Below are 11,178 nucleotides of genomic sequence, written 5' to 3' on the forward strand. Positions count from 1 at the left end.
GCCGCCCGGCCGGGAGGAGGCGCCCGCGGGACCAGCCCGCGGCAGCCGGGGGAAGTCCCGAGCCCCGGCGGAGCTGGCGGCGCCCGGGCACTTCTGCCAGCCATCGCCTCCTCGCGCTCTACAGGTGGGGAGCCCGAAGCCCAGAGGAAAGAGGGGGCGCTCCACTCCCAAATTCCCAGATGAAACACGGACGAGTACTTTTTTTTACAAAATGTATTCATCTTCCTTGAAACTGAAAAATAAATCTATGTACAAAACAGGAAGAGATCAGGCTCCCCTCACCCACTCGCAAACCCCTGCAGATTTCCTCCAGGGTCCCCCGAGACGGGCTGGACCTCGGGAGGTTCCCAGAGGGTCGGAAGAGAGGTCTGCTCTGATCTAGGGCCAGTTTGGTCAGGAAGGGGGCGGGGCTCAGGATTCGCACGGGCCGGGAGCGGAGCTTCGTGTCGCGGACTTGTGCGACAGGGGAGGGAAGAAGCTGGGAGTTTCAAATTCCGGAAGCGTTACTTAGGTTCTTTGCGGTAGGGGGCTTGGATTCCCAAGGAATGGAATTCTGAAGTGCAAAAATGTACTCCTAGGGGCTGAGCGGGGTCCTTGGTTCCGGGGCTGAAGGTGGGACCTGTGCTTCTAGGGTTTAGAGTGAAACAGCCCTATGGGGCTGGAAGCAACCCTCAGCCAACACTAGTCAGGCCGAAGGTTAGAGTCTCGGTTCTCAGGTGGAGCCTGAGTTTCCTGTCGTTGGACCTTTAAAGACGGGTGATGGGCTCAGGGCAGGGTTTCAACTGGCCGCCTGGTCCTGGGGGATGGGCTCTATATTCCAATGACTTGCGCACAGCCCTGGGTTCGGGCGCTGGGTAGAGTCCCTACTCTGGGAACCCGCAGCCTGGGTTCCGGGTAGGGGTGGGGCCTGGAGGCGGGGCCTAGGCCCCTCGGCCAAGGGCGGAGCCGGGGCTCCTTCGGGGCCCGGGGTGGAGCCTCATTCGGATTGAGGGCGGGCTCTGCGGGGGTCGATACGGAGTCCAGCGAACTTCAGAGGCTCTTGCGCTGCCGCTTGAGGAAGGAAAGAGTGTAGTCACTAGGTGTAGACACCTTCTGCTTCTTCATCTGCACTTGTGACTGCGCCGTGAGCTGCAGCTTGATGGCACTCGAATTGATCTTGGTGGCCACAAGCAGCTCCTTCATGCCCTTCATCTTCTCGCTCTGAAAAGTGAGCACCGGACCCTCTGGTGGCGGCGATGCGGCGGGCGCTGGCGCCGGCGCCGCGCTGCCGCCTTCAGCGCCGCGGGCAGTGCCCGGGACCGTGCCTGGGGGCTTCCGGGGGGGTCCTGGCACCGCACCCTGGCCCGCTCCTGGGCCCTTGTCCAGCGCCGGCTTCTTAGGCGGCGGAGGCTCCTCGGGCTTGGATTCCCGCCGTGGGCCCCGCCGCCGGCCTTCTCGCGCTTCCTCGCCCCACGGCTCTTCCGCCTCGGCCGCCTCCGCCTCTCGGCTCACTATGCGTACCTTCTGCCGCACCTGGACCGGGTGGAGGGCGAGAGAAGGACAAGGCTGCAGGCCAGTGGCTGGAACCAGGACCCGGCCTCGGCCAGCCTGTCGTGAGGCCTCAGTCTCACCCGCACCAAAGGGGAAGGGCAGATCCCCTTCAGGGCTACAAAGGTTCGGACTCCTCTGTAGCTGCTGTCACCACCTGTCCTCCCCGGCCACCCTGCACAGCTGCCCCTCACCTGTCCCTCAAAACGGCCCAGGGACTGCACAAGGAAAGTAGCCCAGCCCACGTGCAGCACCGGTGTGGGGCTGCCCTCTTCCCATTTGCAGATGCCATCATAGAATCGCAGCAGATGGGCGAAGCATTCCGGATCCTGGAGAGCAGAACACTGGCTCTGGGTGCCCTGGGAGAGGGGGAGAGGAGGGCACAGTTCAGACCACATTAGTCACCCCTCATCAGAGGGCACAGGCCAGACCTCTCGCCTGGACAAAGACCCCTGGCTCTGGCAGATGTCAGCATAGGGGGAGAGAATTCTCAGAACCCCCTTCCTTTTATAAAACCAGTCCCTTACCTCCAACTCACCCCCTCAACTGCATGAGTGACCCTGACTGAGAAAGAGATGAGCTTTCACCCCATTTACCTCAGCTCCTCAAACCCAAGCCCGGGCCCTTGGCTACTGCATAAGAGAACACAGCTGTCTGCCTGTGCCAGGCCACCTTTTTCGTGCTGTCCCCAGTCCCACGCAGCAGTCCCACGTCCTGTGACTGGGAGCCCTGCTCGAGTGGGAAGGTGCGCACAGGGCGGCGCTCCAGTCCTTCACCTGGGTCTGCTCTCCCGGCCGCTCCTCGCCAGCCTCCAGCAGGCTGGCGGCCTCCTTCAGCAGGTTGGGGATGACATCGTTGGCTACTTCAAAGAACTCCTTGTAGATTTCCTCGTCTTCACGGCAGTAGTTGTAGCTGTGAGAGCAGCAGGGCACTGTGGGGTCTCAGCCATGGAGGGTACCCCCAGGGACCTGGCAGGGGATGGAGCCCTGGTTTCTTTTCCGGGGTCATCCAGGGACCGAGTGAATGGTTGGGGTCCTCATTCCGAAATGATGGTGTCTGTGTCAGCCCAGAGCAAGAGTGAGGAGGGGGGTTGGGGATGCAGATTCCACAGCTGGATGACAATGGTTAGAAATTAGGAGAAGAGGGGAGGGAAGGAAAAACGTGAGGCCCTCAACAGGGGTCCCTACCTCTTGGGTGACCGTGGCCTTGGCTGCCTAGTGACTGGATGGAGAGGGGATAGGGCTTGGAACCCAGGCCTCCCTCCTGGATGTAGGTGGTTGGAAATTGGGTGGAAGGGGAAGAAAGGCCAGGCTGGGGGCCCGTGGGGGAATCCTCACTCCTGGATGACAGTGGCCGTGTCGGCCCAGGCCTGCAGGGCTTCACGCACGTTGCGGTTGCGACAATGGTAGCCAGCCAGGTACATGTAGGGGTAGATGTGCTCATCCCGGTAGTAGGTCTTGGCTGAGGCAATGCCCTGGGGATAGAGCAAGCGGCCTCAGGGAGGCAGCTCCCAGCTGTCCCAGATGGCATAAATGTCCCATCGGATCACACCCAAGAGGGGCAATAGGAAGATCCCAGAGAGTCTCATCTCCCGTGCTCCCTCACCCCCCAGCCATCCTCTCTACCAGGTCTCCTCCCTGGGTCTGTAGGTCTGCACTGGGCTGGCCTTCCAAGTTCAGCCCAATGTCCCTCCTACCACCAGCCCTACCACCCCCACCTTGGTGCTCTCACCACATTTGACCTCTGTTATACTGCAAGAAGGACAAAGACAGCAGTAGAAAAAGTAAGACTGAGGGGACAAATCCAGGACCTACCATTCCCAGGCAGAGAACCCAAAACACCCCTCCGACAGCCCTGACTGCACTGAACATGCACGTGGTAAATACAAAATGGGGGCTGGATGGGCGATAACCCCAACACTACACGCAAAGTTCTCTCCTCACCTGCCCCCTCCCAGTCCCCAGATAGAAGGGGACCCCAGCCACTGTTGCACCTCCCTTCTGTACCCTCCTGAGATGTCCCCACCTTGTGGTAGAGGGTGAGTGGGTCCGGCCGGCCAGGGGTGGGCTCCAGCTCCTCCAGATCCGCCAGGTTCCCCAGCGCCATAGGGTACCTGGGAAAGCCTCATGAGCCCACGCTGCCCCGCGGCCCTCCCCGAGGCCCAGCCTGGCCACTTCCCCTTACTGACCTTTCCAGATGTCCCAGGTCATAGAGCAGCCAGAGCAGCTTCTAGGGGCCAAAGGAGAGAAGTGTGAGCTGGCAGGAGGGAGGGGGAGTCCACAGTTTACCAGGCAGACAGGGATCCAGCGCCAGTAGGGGCCTCCCCCCCGGGGCGAGAAAAGCCAGAATTCAGGAACTAGCCCCTTACTGGAGTCAAAGCACTTTCATGTCTCAATTCCCCCCCTCCCAAGAGCCCCAGGAAAGTCCAGGCCAGGAATGATTCACCCATGTTACAGAAGGGGGAGTTGAAGCTCAGGAAAGAAAAGCGCCCTGGCCCAGGGTCCCACAGGCACCCTTCACCTGCTGCAGCTGCAGCAGCTCCAGGGAATCGGTGTGCAGGTCAATGGAAGGGTTGATGGCGCACACCATAAATGCCACCTCCATCTTGCGGTCACAGCGCATGTAGGATCCTTTCAGGTACAGCCAGCTCTTGGGAGAGGACAAGACCAGATGTCTCATGATGGCCCACCTGTGCTTGCTCTAGGGAATGACAGCCAGGAAAGGGACCCTCCCCTTCCTGACATATGCATGTGGTGACAGGAAGAGGGGAGCATGGCCCAAGAAAGCAGAGCTCCTTGGATGGCTTCGGGCTAGAAGAGTATAAAGTGGAGGGGGGCGGGGGGAGGGGAGAGGGATGCAGTACCCGCTCAGCCACACCCGCGTTGACTGTCTGGCCCCTGCGGTCCTCGTTGCCCTTGCCATGCCAAGTGACCTCAGCTGTTTGTTCTCCATTGGGCCCAAACACCACCCAGGCATGGTCCTCAGACAAGGCCAGGTGGACATCCCGAAGACCCAGAGCCTGGCAGGCCCCCACCACGGCAAAGGCCACACCAGAGCTGTCCAGTTTGGTACCTGTGGAAGGGAACGTAATGAATGAGGGTCCTCTGAGCTCTGGCCTGGGGGAAGGGACTAGGTAGTGATGGGCCATGCTCCCTCCCACCCTCACCTCCAAGCCTGTGTGGAAACCTCAGGCACTGCTGCCTGTCTTCCCTCTATTCCTTTCCTCCTACATGTTCAGAGCCTCTCCCTCCCCCTTTACATTCCCATCCTCAACAGGAGACCTTGGATCTTTCATAGTTCCACTCAGCTTTTGACCCTGTCTGTTCTCTTTCTCTGTGACTGTGTTATATGTTTCTGCTAATTTAAGAATTTCCTCATTTTATTGTACGTATTAGGTTATAACCAAGGACAGCAAAAACAGGACACTGGCCAACACTTTTTTTTACACACCAACTGGCAGACACTCCTCATGTATCTCTGCACTCTTTTCCTGCTAAGCTCAGAAGCAGCCTCTGATTCCTTCTCAATATGGCACTCCAGGACCTGACTGCCAGTCAACTGGGCTTGGATCAAAGAGGAGAGCTCCTTGCAAGCCCTGAGCCTTCAGCTTCTTAAAGTGAAGCCCTGGTCGGTTCGCTTTCAAAACACATTCGTAGATATTTCATGGAATTGTCTCAAATGTAGCCCGATCTTGGCTCCTCACCCCCTAAATCTGCTGCTGCCCTCTGTACCTGCTGAATGGGGGGCGGGGGGGGGGTAGGTTGTTAATGGATTTGAAGTCAAGTGATTGGGGTCGAGTCCCAGCCCTGCCATTCTGTGTGACTTTGGCATATCACTTTCCCTCTTTGGGCTTCAGTTTCCCTAGCTGCAAAGGGGGACATAACACTTGCCCCACCTCACAAGGCTTACAGGTCTCAAAAGGGCTCTGTAAACCACACAGTGTTGTGAAGGGCCAAGGTTCTCCCGTGAGACAGGATTCTCGCCCCTTGCCACCTGTCGGGCTCCAACCTGTGATGAAGCTGAAGAGGGACTGGATGTGGGCCCGATCCTTGAAGTAGGAGCGGCTGAGGCTGTTCCAGATGACATCAGAGACCTTCTTCACCAGCTCGCGGCTGGAGACGCCCCCCTCTCGCGGGTAAAGAGACAAGTCGACGGCGCCGCGGATCTGGGCGGTGAAGCGGGCATATAGCGCGGCGATGATGGACAGGTCGGCCACGGGGAAGTAGGTGAGGCCGCCAGGAGGGTCGGGCGCAGGGCTGGGCTGGAAAGTGAGCTCGGGCACGTTGGTGGGGATGACGCGGTTGACAGCTAGGAAGTGCTCCACGAAGCCCAGTACCAAGGATAGGAGCACCAGGTCCGGCTCCTCTCGGCCCAGCTCTGCAGCGAACAGGCGCACCACGTCGTCGATGGAGCGCAGCGGGAACAGCGTCTTCTGGGCGGCCTTCAGCCCCATGGCGGCGGGCCTCGGCCTGCGGGCGAGCGGGGGGAGGGAGGGTCGGGTGGGCAAGGCCCAGGAACCCCCTCCCAGGCTCAGCTAGCGTTCCACACCCCCCTACACACAGACGCAATCCCTTGTTTCCCCGCCCCTTCACGCTCCGCTCATCTGTTCCCCCTTTTTCATCGAAGAGACCCCTCAGCCCAGGTTGTAGGGCCTTCTTGTCCCCCACAACCCCAGGAGCCCCGGCCCCAATGGGGGTGCGCCCCTAGGAACCGCTGAGGACTCCCAATGGCCGCCCCGCCCCCTCTCTGCGCCCATACCCCCGGGGCCCTAGAGTCCGCCGGGAAGGCACCTTAGGCCAGGCCCCCCAAATCCCAAGGAGAGTCCTAGCCTCGGTCCCCCGCGCCCACCTCCGCGCTTACATCCCACACAAGGCACCGCGGCGCCCGCCGCCTGGAGCCTGCTGGGAAATGGAGTTCCGCCCCCTCGGGCCGCACTGCCTGCCGGGAAGTGGAGTGCGGGCCCCCCTCCCGTCCCTGCAGACTCTTGAAATGGTGGCCCGGCCGGGCAGTCCGCGGAGGCTTATGGGAGTGGTAGTCCCGCTGCTCTGGGCGCCGCGGAGGTAGGTGAGGACCGGAGGCAGCGCCGCCTTCCTGAGGTCCTCAGGGATTGGTCATTCCATTTCACGCAGACCCAGGTAGGCAGAGGAACCGCCGTGCATTCTGGGAGATGTAGTCCGGGGAGTGAGCCGGCGTCATCAGCCGTAACTGCGCTTCTGTAGGTTATCACGTGTCAGCAAGATGTGATGAAAACGGGTACTTTTAAACGCTTCTGGAGTACTGGAGTGTTCAGCCACTTTAGCTGGCTATTTATCAGTATCCATTAGCATGTAAATGTGCCTACTCTATGTCTAGCTTTCTGTTCATAAGTAACGTCTAAAGAACCATTGTAGTTATTTTTAATAGAGCAAAAGAAGAGTAAATTTAGTAGCTCTGAAATGGATTTTCAGGGCATATTGTTGAAGGGAAAAAGCTGCAGAACGATATGTATGATAGGGTAGGTTTATATTTACCATTTTAAAACTTCAAATAATTAACTAAATAATTTCTACAGTATCTTTCATTCACTTATTCATTTAACAAACAGATTTTGGCACCTATAATGGGCCAAGCACTCAGTCCCAGGCACTGGCTATGTAGCTGTGAATAAAACAGATCAAATTCCTGCTCTACTTCACCTCTGTGGGTTTTTTCCCCAAAACCCGTAAGTCTAGCCTAATCATGAAAAAACATCTGGCAAACCCAACCTGGGGGACTTTCAGACTGGTTGTACCTGACAGTTCTCCTCAAACGTGTCAAGGTCATGAAAGACAAGGAAAGACTGTTGCATTCGAAGACACTAAGGAGACAGGACCACTAAATGCAACGCAGTGTTCTGGATTGAATCCCAGACCAGAAAAAAAGGACATTAGTGGAAAAACTGATGAATAGGGTGGCTGGATGTCCCAGCTTGCCCAAGTCTGAGGGGACTTCAGGGGAATGAGACTTTCAGTTTTAAACTAAACCAGTCAAGGGACTTCCTAGGTGGCTCAGTGTTTGAGAATCCACCTGCCAATGCTGGGGACACGGGTTTGATCCCTGGTCCGGGAAGATCCCACATGCCTCAGAGCAACTAAGCCCATGCACCACAACTACTGAGCCTGTGTTCTAGAGCCCGTGAGCCACAACTACTGAAGCCCATGCACTTAGAGCCAGTGCTCCTCAACAAGAGAAGCCACTTCAACGAAAAGCCCAGGCGCCACAATGAGACTGTCTGCAACTAGAGAAAGCCCGTGTACAGCAACAAAGACCTAATGCAGCCAATAAATACATAAATAAATAAATAGACAAACCAGTCAAGTCTTGGGCACCTGCGAGCCCTACTTACGAAATTCAAATAAAATCTGTAGCTTTGTTTACAGTTATCACCAGTAAGTTTTGATAAATGCACCATGTTGTGTAAGATTTTAATATTAGGGGAAGCTGAGTGAGGGTATATGGGAATGAGATCACCAAGGACTGAGTTCTGGGGTTACTCCTTCATGTAGTGGTTGGGAGACCAGGAGGAACGAGCAAAGGATTCTGAGAGCGATTGGCCAGAGAGATGGGAGGAACACCAGATGGGTATCTGGTTCAGAAGACCAAGGCAGAGGGGAGATTGACAGGTCAGGTGCTGCCCACAGGTCAGCAAGCTGAGTCACCAAGGACTGACTGCATTTAGCTCTGTGAGAACACCTGGTGACCACCTTAGGAGCAGTTTGGGAGCAAAAGCCCAGAGTTCTTGGGATCAAGAAAAATGAGAGGAAAGAAATTGGAGACAGTAAGAATACACAACTCTTTCAGTGAGCTTTGCAGCAAAGAGAAGGGAAAAAACCAAGATGGCAGCTTGGAGGGGGAAGAGGGTCAAAGGAGGTCATGGTGTTGTGGCTGTTGTTTAATAAGAGAGAATGCAGGACCGATGACCTTGGACAGGTGGAGAGGGTGAGGGTTCCTGAGTGGCAGGCTTGTCCTTTGCTAGGAGTGTGAACAGTCTAGGGACGATAATTGGAGAGAAGGCAGAGTACACGGGTACTTTCATTTTCTCAGTGAAATAGGAAGCCTAGTGGGTCTCCTTCCCAAATGCCACCTTCTCAATGAGGCTGACCCAGAGCTAAGTAGCCTGCTTAAAATCACACTCTCCAACCCAAATTCCTCTTTCAATCCCTCCACCCCACTCTAAATTTTTTTCTTTTTAAAGCATTAGCGCCTTCTAGAATAGGGTGTCTCAACCCAGGCACCACTGACATTTGGGGCTGGATAATTGATCATCCTTTGTAGCTGGGGGCTGTCTTGTGCCTTGTAGGATGCTTAGCAGCCTCTCTGGCTTCAACCACTTCTAGGTGCCCCTCCCCTTCTTGTGACAATAGAAATGTCTCTGGACTTTGCCAAATGTCCCCTGGCAGGGGCGGGGGGGGGGGGGGGGCGGAGGGAGGCAAAATTGCTCCCGGTTGAGAACACTATTCCAGCATCTAATATAATCTACTTATTTGTTTATTATTTGTTTCTACCACGAAAATATAAGCTCCTTGAGGACAGGGAAGATGTCTATTTTGTTCACTGATGCGTTCCACGTGCCTAGAAATAGTGTCCCGCACATAATTGACGTTCATGAACAAATACATTCATACAAAGGAGTGATTATAACAATTGACTGGACTTTAGGCTGTTTGAGGGGGGAAACGTGAGGACACGAGGGATGAGGGGCAGCAAACGTGTGGCAAAATCAATGGGTTGTAGGTTCCAATGGGGTCAAAAGTTTACTGGAGTTGGGGTGCTAGAGAGAGCTGGAAAGATAGGGGTGTTGGTTAGAGAGTAGGAAGTTTGGGATTGAGATTATGGGGAGAGGGTTGCTGTCATTACTGGCAGTGAAAAGATTTAGGGGACTTCCGTGGCAGGGCAGTGGTTAGGACTCCATGTTCTCATTGCCCAGGGCCGGGTTCAATCCCTGCTTGGGGAACTAAAATCCCACAAGCCATGCCAAGCAGCGTGGCCAAAAGAAGAAAAAGAAAAAAAAAAGACTTAGAGCAGTGCTTCCAGTAGAAACCTAACACGAGCTGCATATGTAATTTTTAAATTTCCAATAGCTTCATTAAAAAAAAGGAAAAGATACAAGTGAGATTAATTTTAATAATATATATCCAAAATGTTATTTCAGCTTGTAATCAATATAAAAATTATTAATTATTTGTATTTTTTTCCCATACTAAGTCTTTGAAATCTGGTGTGTATTTTATCCTCATAGCCCATCTCAATTCAGACTAGTCACATTTCAAGTGGCCACATGTGACCAGTGGCACCCATATAGGGCAGTGTGGCTCTCCAGGATGGCTATGGGAGTGAGTGGCTGGAAGGCAAGATCATGGGAGAAGATGGGTTCAAGGAACTGAGAGGCCTGGAAGCTGGATCATCCACATGTATATCAGAGTCGCTAAAAATTAAAATAGGGGAGACTTCTCTGGTAGTCCAGTGCTTAAGACTCTGTGCTCCCAATGCAAAGGGTTTGATCCCTGGTCAGGGAACTAAGATCCCACATGCCGCACGGCGCCACCTGAAAAAAAAAAAAAAGAAGAATTAAAATAGGAGTAGGATGGAGGGAATTCCCTGGCAGTCCAGTGGTTAGGACTTGGTGCTTTCACTGCTGAGGGCCCAGGTTCGACCCCTGGTCAGGGACATAAAATCCTACAAGCTGTGAGGTGTGGCCAAGATAAGTAAATAACTAAAAATAAAATGGTAGTAGGATGGAGAGAATGACAGCAAGCCAGGAGCTATGATTATCAACAAATGAGCCACACATGGGTACGGAGACATCTGAAACAAAATGGGTGGTATAAGCTGATAACTTGAGTTCAAACCTAAGTATTTGAAAGGAGGAGGGAGGAGGATATCTATCAGTGGCCATGGGGAGGACACCTACCTCATCTCCAGGCCCAGGGGCGGGAGGCATGTAGAAAGTCTGTGGCACATGAGCGAGCAGCAGTGACCAGAGGGAGGGCAAAGTTTCCACCAGAGCAGGAGGGTTAAGGACCATTTGCAGAAGGGGGAAGGGGGCAAGGACATGGGGGATTTTGCTGAAGGTGGACCATCAGCTCTAGAGCACATGGTGAACAGCTATCAGGAGGTGAGGGTGGAAATGGGATCAGATAAAGGGAATGGCCTGAGTTATGGAGAACCTAGAGGCCTCAGCCTCTGCAGTGAAACTGGGCAACAGGAACAATGAGTAGGACCAGTTCTGGTGGTCTTGAGGCAGGGGTAGGGTGGTCCCTGAAGGTAGGAAGGGTCCTGAAGCTCCAACTTGATTCCTGCTGATGGAGGCAAGGAGGCTGCTCCCTCTTGATGCCTGCCAATAACATGTATGGGCATATATGGAACACAATGACATAAATCAACCCTATGGGGGGAAGGCAGGGAGTCAAATGGGAATTCAGCCTCTAATTTACCAAAAAAAAAAAAAGTGTATTATTGTAATTAAAATTAATTTTTAAAAATAAATTTATTTATTTATTGGCTGTGTTCGGTCTTCATTGCTGCATGGGGGCTTTCTCTAGTTGCAGCGAGCAGAGGCTACTCTTCATTGCAGTGCGTGGGCTTCTCATTGCGGTGGCTTCTCTTGTTGCAGAACACGGGCTCTAAGTGCGT

General features: G+C 54.5%; 1 protein-coding gene across 3 annotated transcripts; it reads right to left on the reverse strand.

Moving 5' to 3' along the window:
* Positions 1-136: 136 nt before the first annotated feature.
* On the reverse strand, positions 137-6,491 carry MEN1 (menin 1). 3 transcript variants are annotated; one of them, XM_057729530.1, is made up of 10 exons: positions 6,388-6,491; positions 5,536-5,996; positions 4,391-4,599; positions 4,048-4,176; positions 3,716-3,756; positions 3,553-3,640; positions 2,865-3,001; positions 2,304-2,439; positions 1,722-1,886; positions 137-1,512 (listed from the first exon to the last, which is right to left on the reverse strand). In XM_057729530.1, coding segments are annotated over exons 1-10 (1,851 nt in total). In that variant the 5' UTR covers positions 6,390-6,491; the 3' UTR covers positions 137-1,029. The 3 variants fall into 3 exon arrangements, with proteins under 3 accessions (XP_057585513.1, XP_057585514.1, XP_057585516.1); XM_057729531.1 differs by having other exon boundaries at positions 6,376-6,471; XM_057729533.1 differs by lacking the exon at positions 6,388-6,491 and adding an exon at positions 6,318-6,365.
* Between the last annotated feature and the right edge of the window lie 4,687 nt (positions 6,492-11,178).

The sequence above is a fragment of the Hippopotamus amphibius genome, chromosome 3, assembly GCF_030028045.1.
Source record: "Hippopotamus amphibius kiboko isolate mHipAmp2 chromosome 3, mHipAmp2.hap2, whole genome shotgun sequence".
Taxonomy (NCBI): domain Eukaryota; kingdom Metazoa; phylum Chordata; class Mammalia; order Artiodactyla; family Hippopotamidae; genus Hippopotamus; species Hippopotamus amphibius.

Excerpts from the sequence above, each read along its gene's own strand:
- MEN1 (XM_057729530.1), bottom strand. Across the intron at positions 4,177-4,390 it reads ACGCGGGTGTGGCTGAGCGG|AGCTGGCTGTACCTGAAAGG; the intron begins GTACTGCATCCC and ends TCCTCTCCCAAG. Across the intron at positions 3,757-4,047 it reads AGCTGCTGCAGCTGCAGCAG|AAGCTGCTCTGGCTGCTCTA; the intron begins GTGAAGGGTGCC and ends TTTGGCCCCTAG.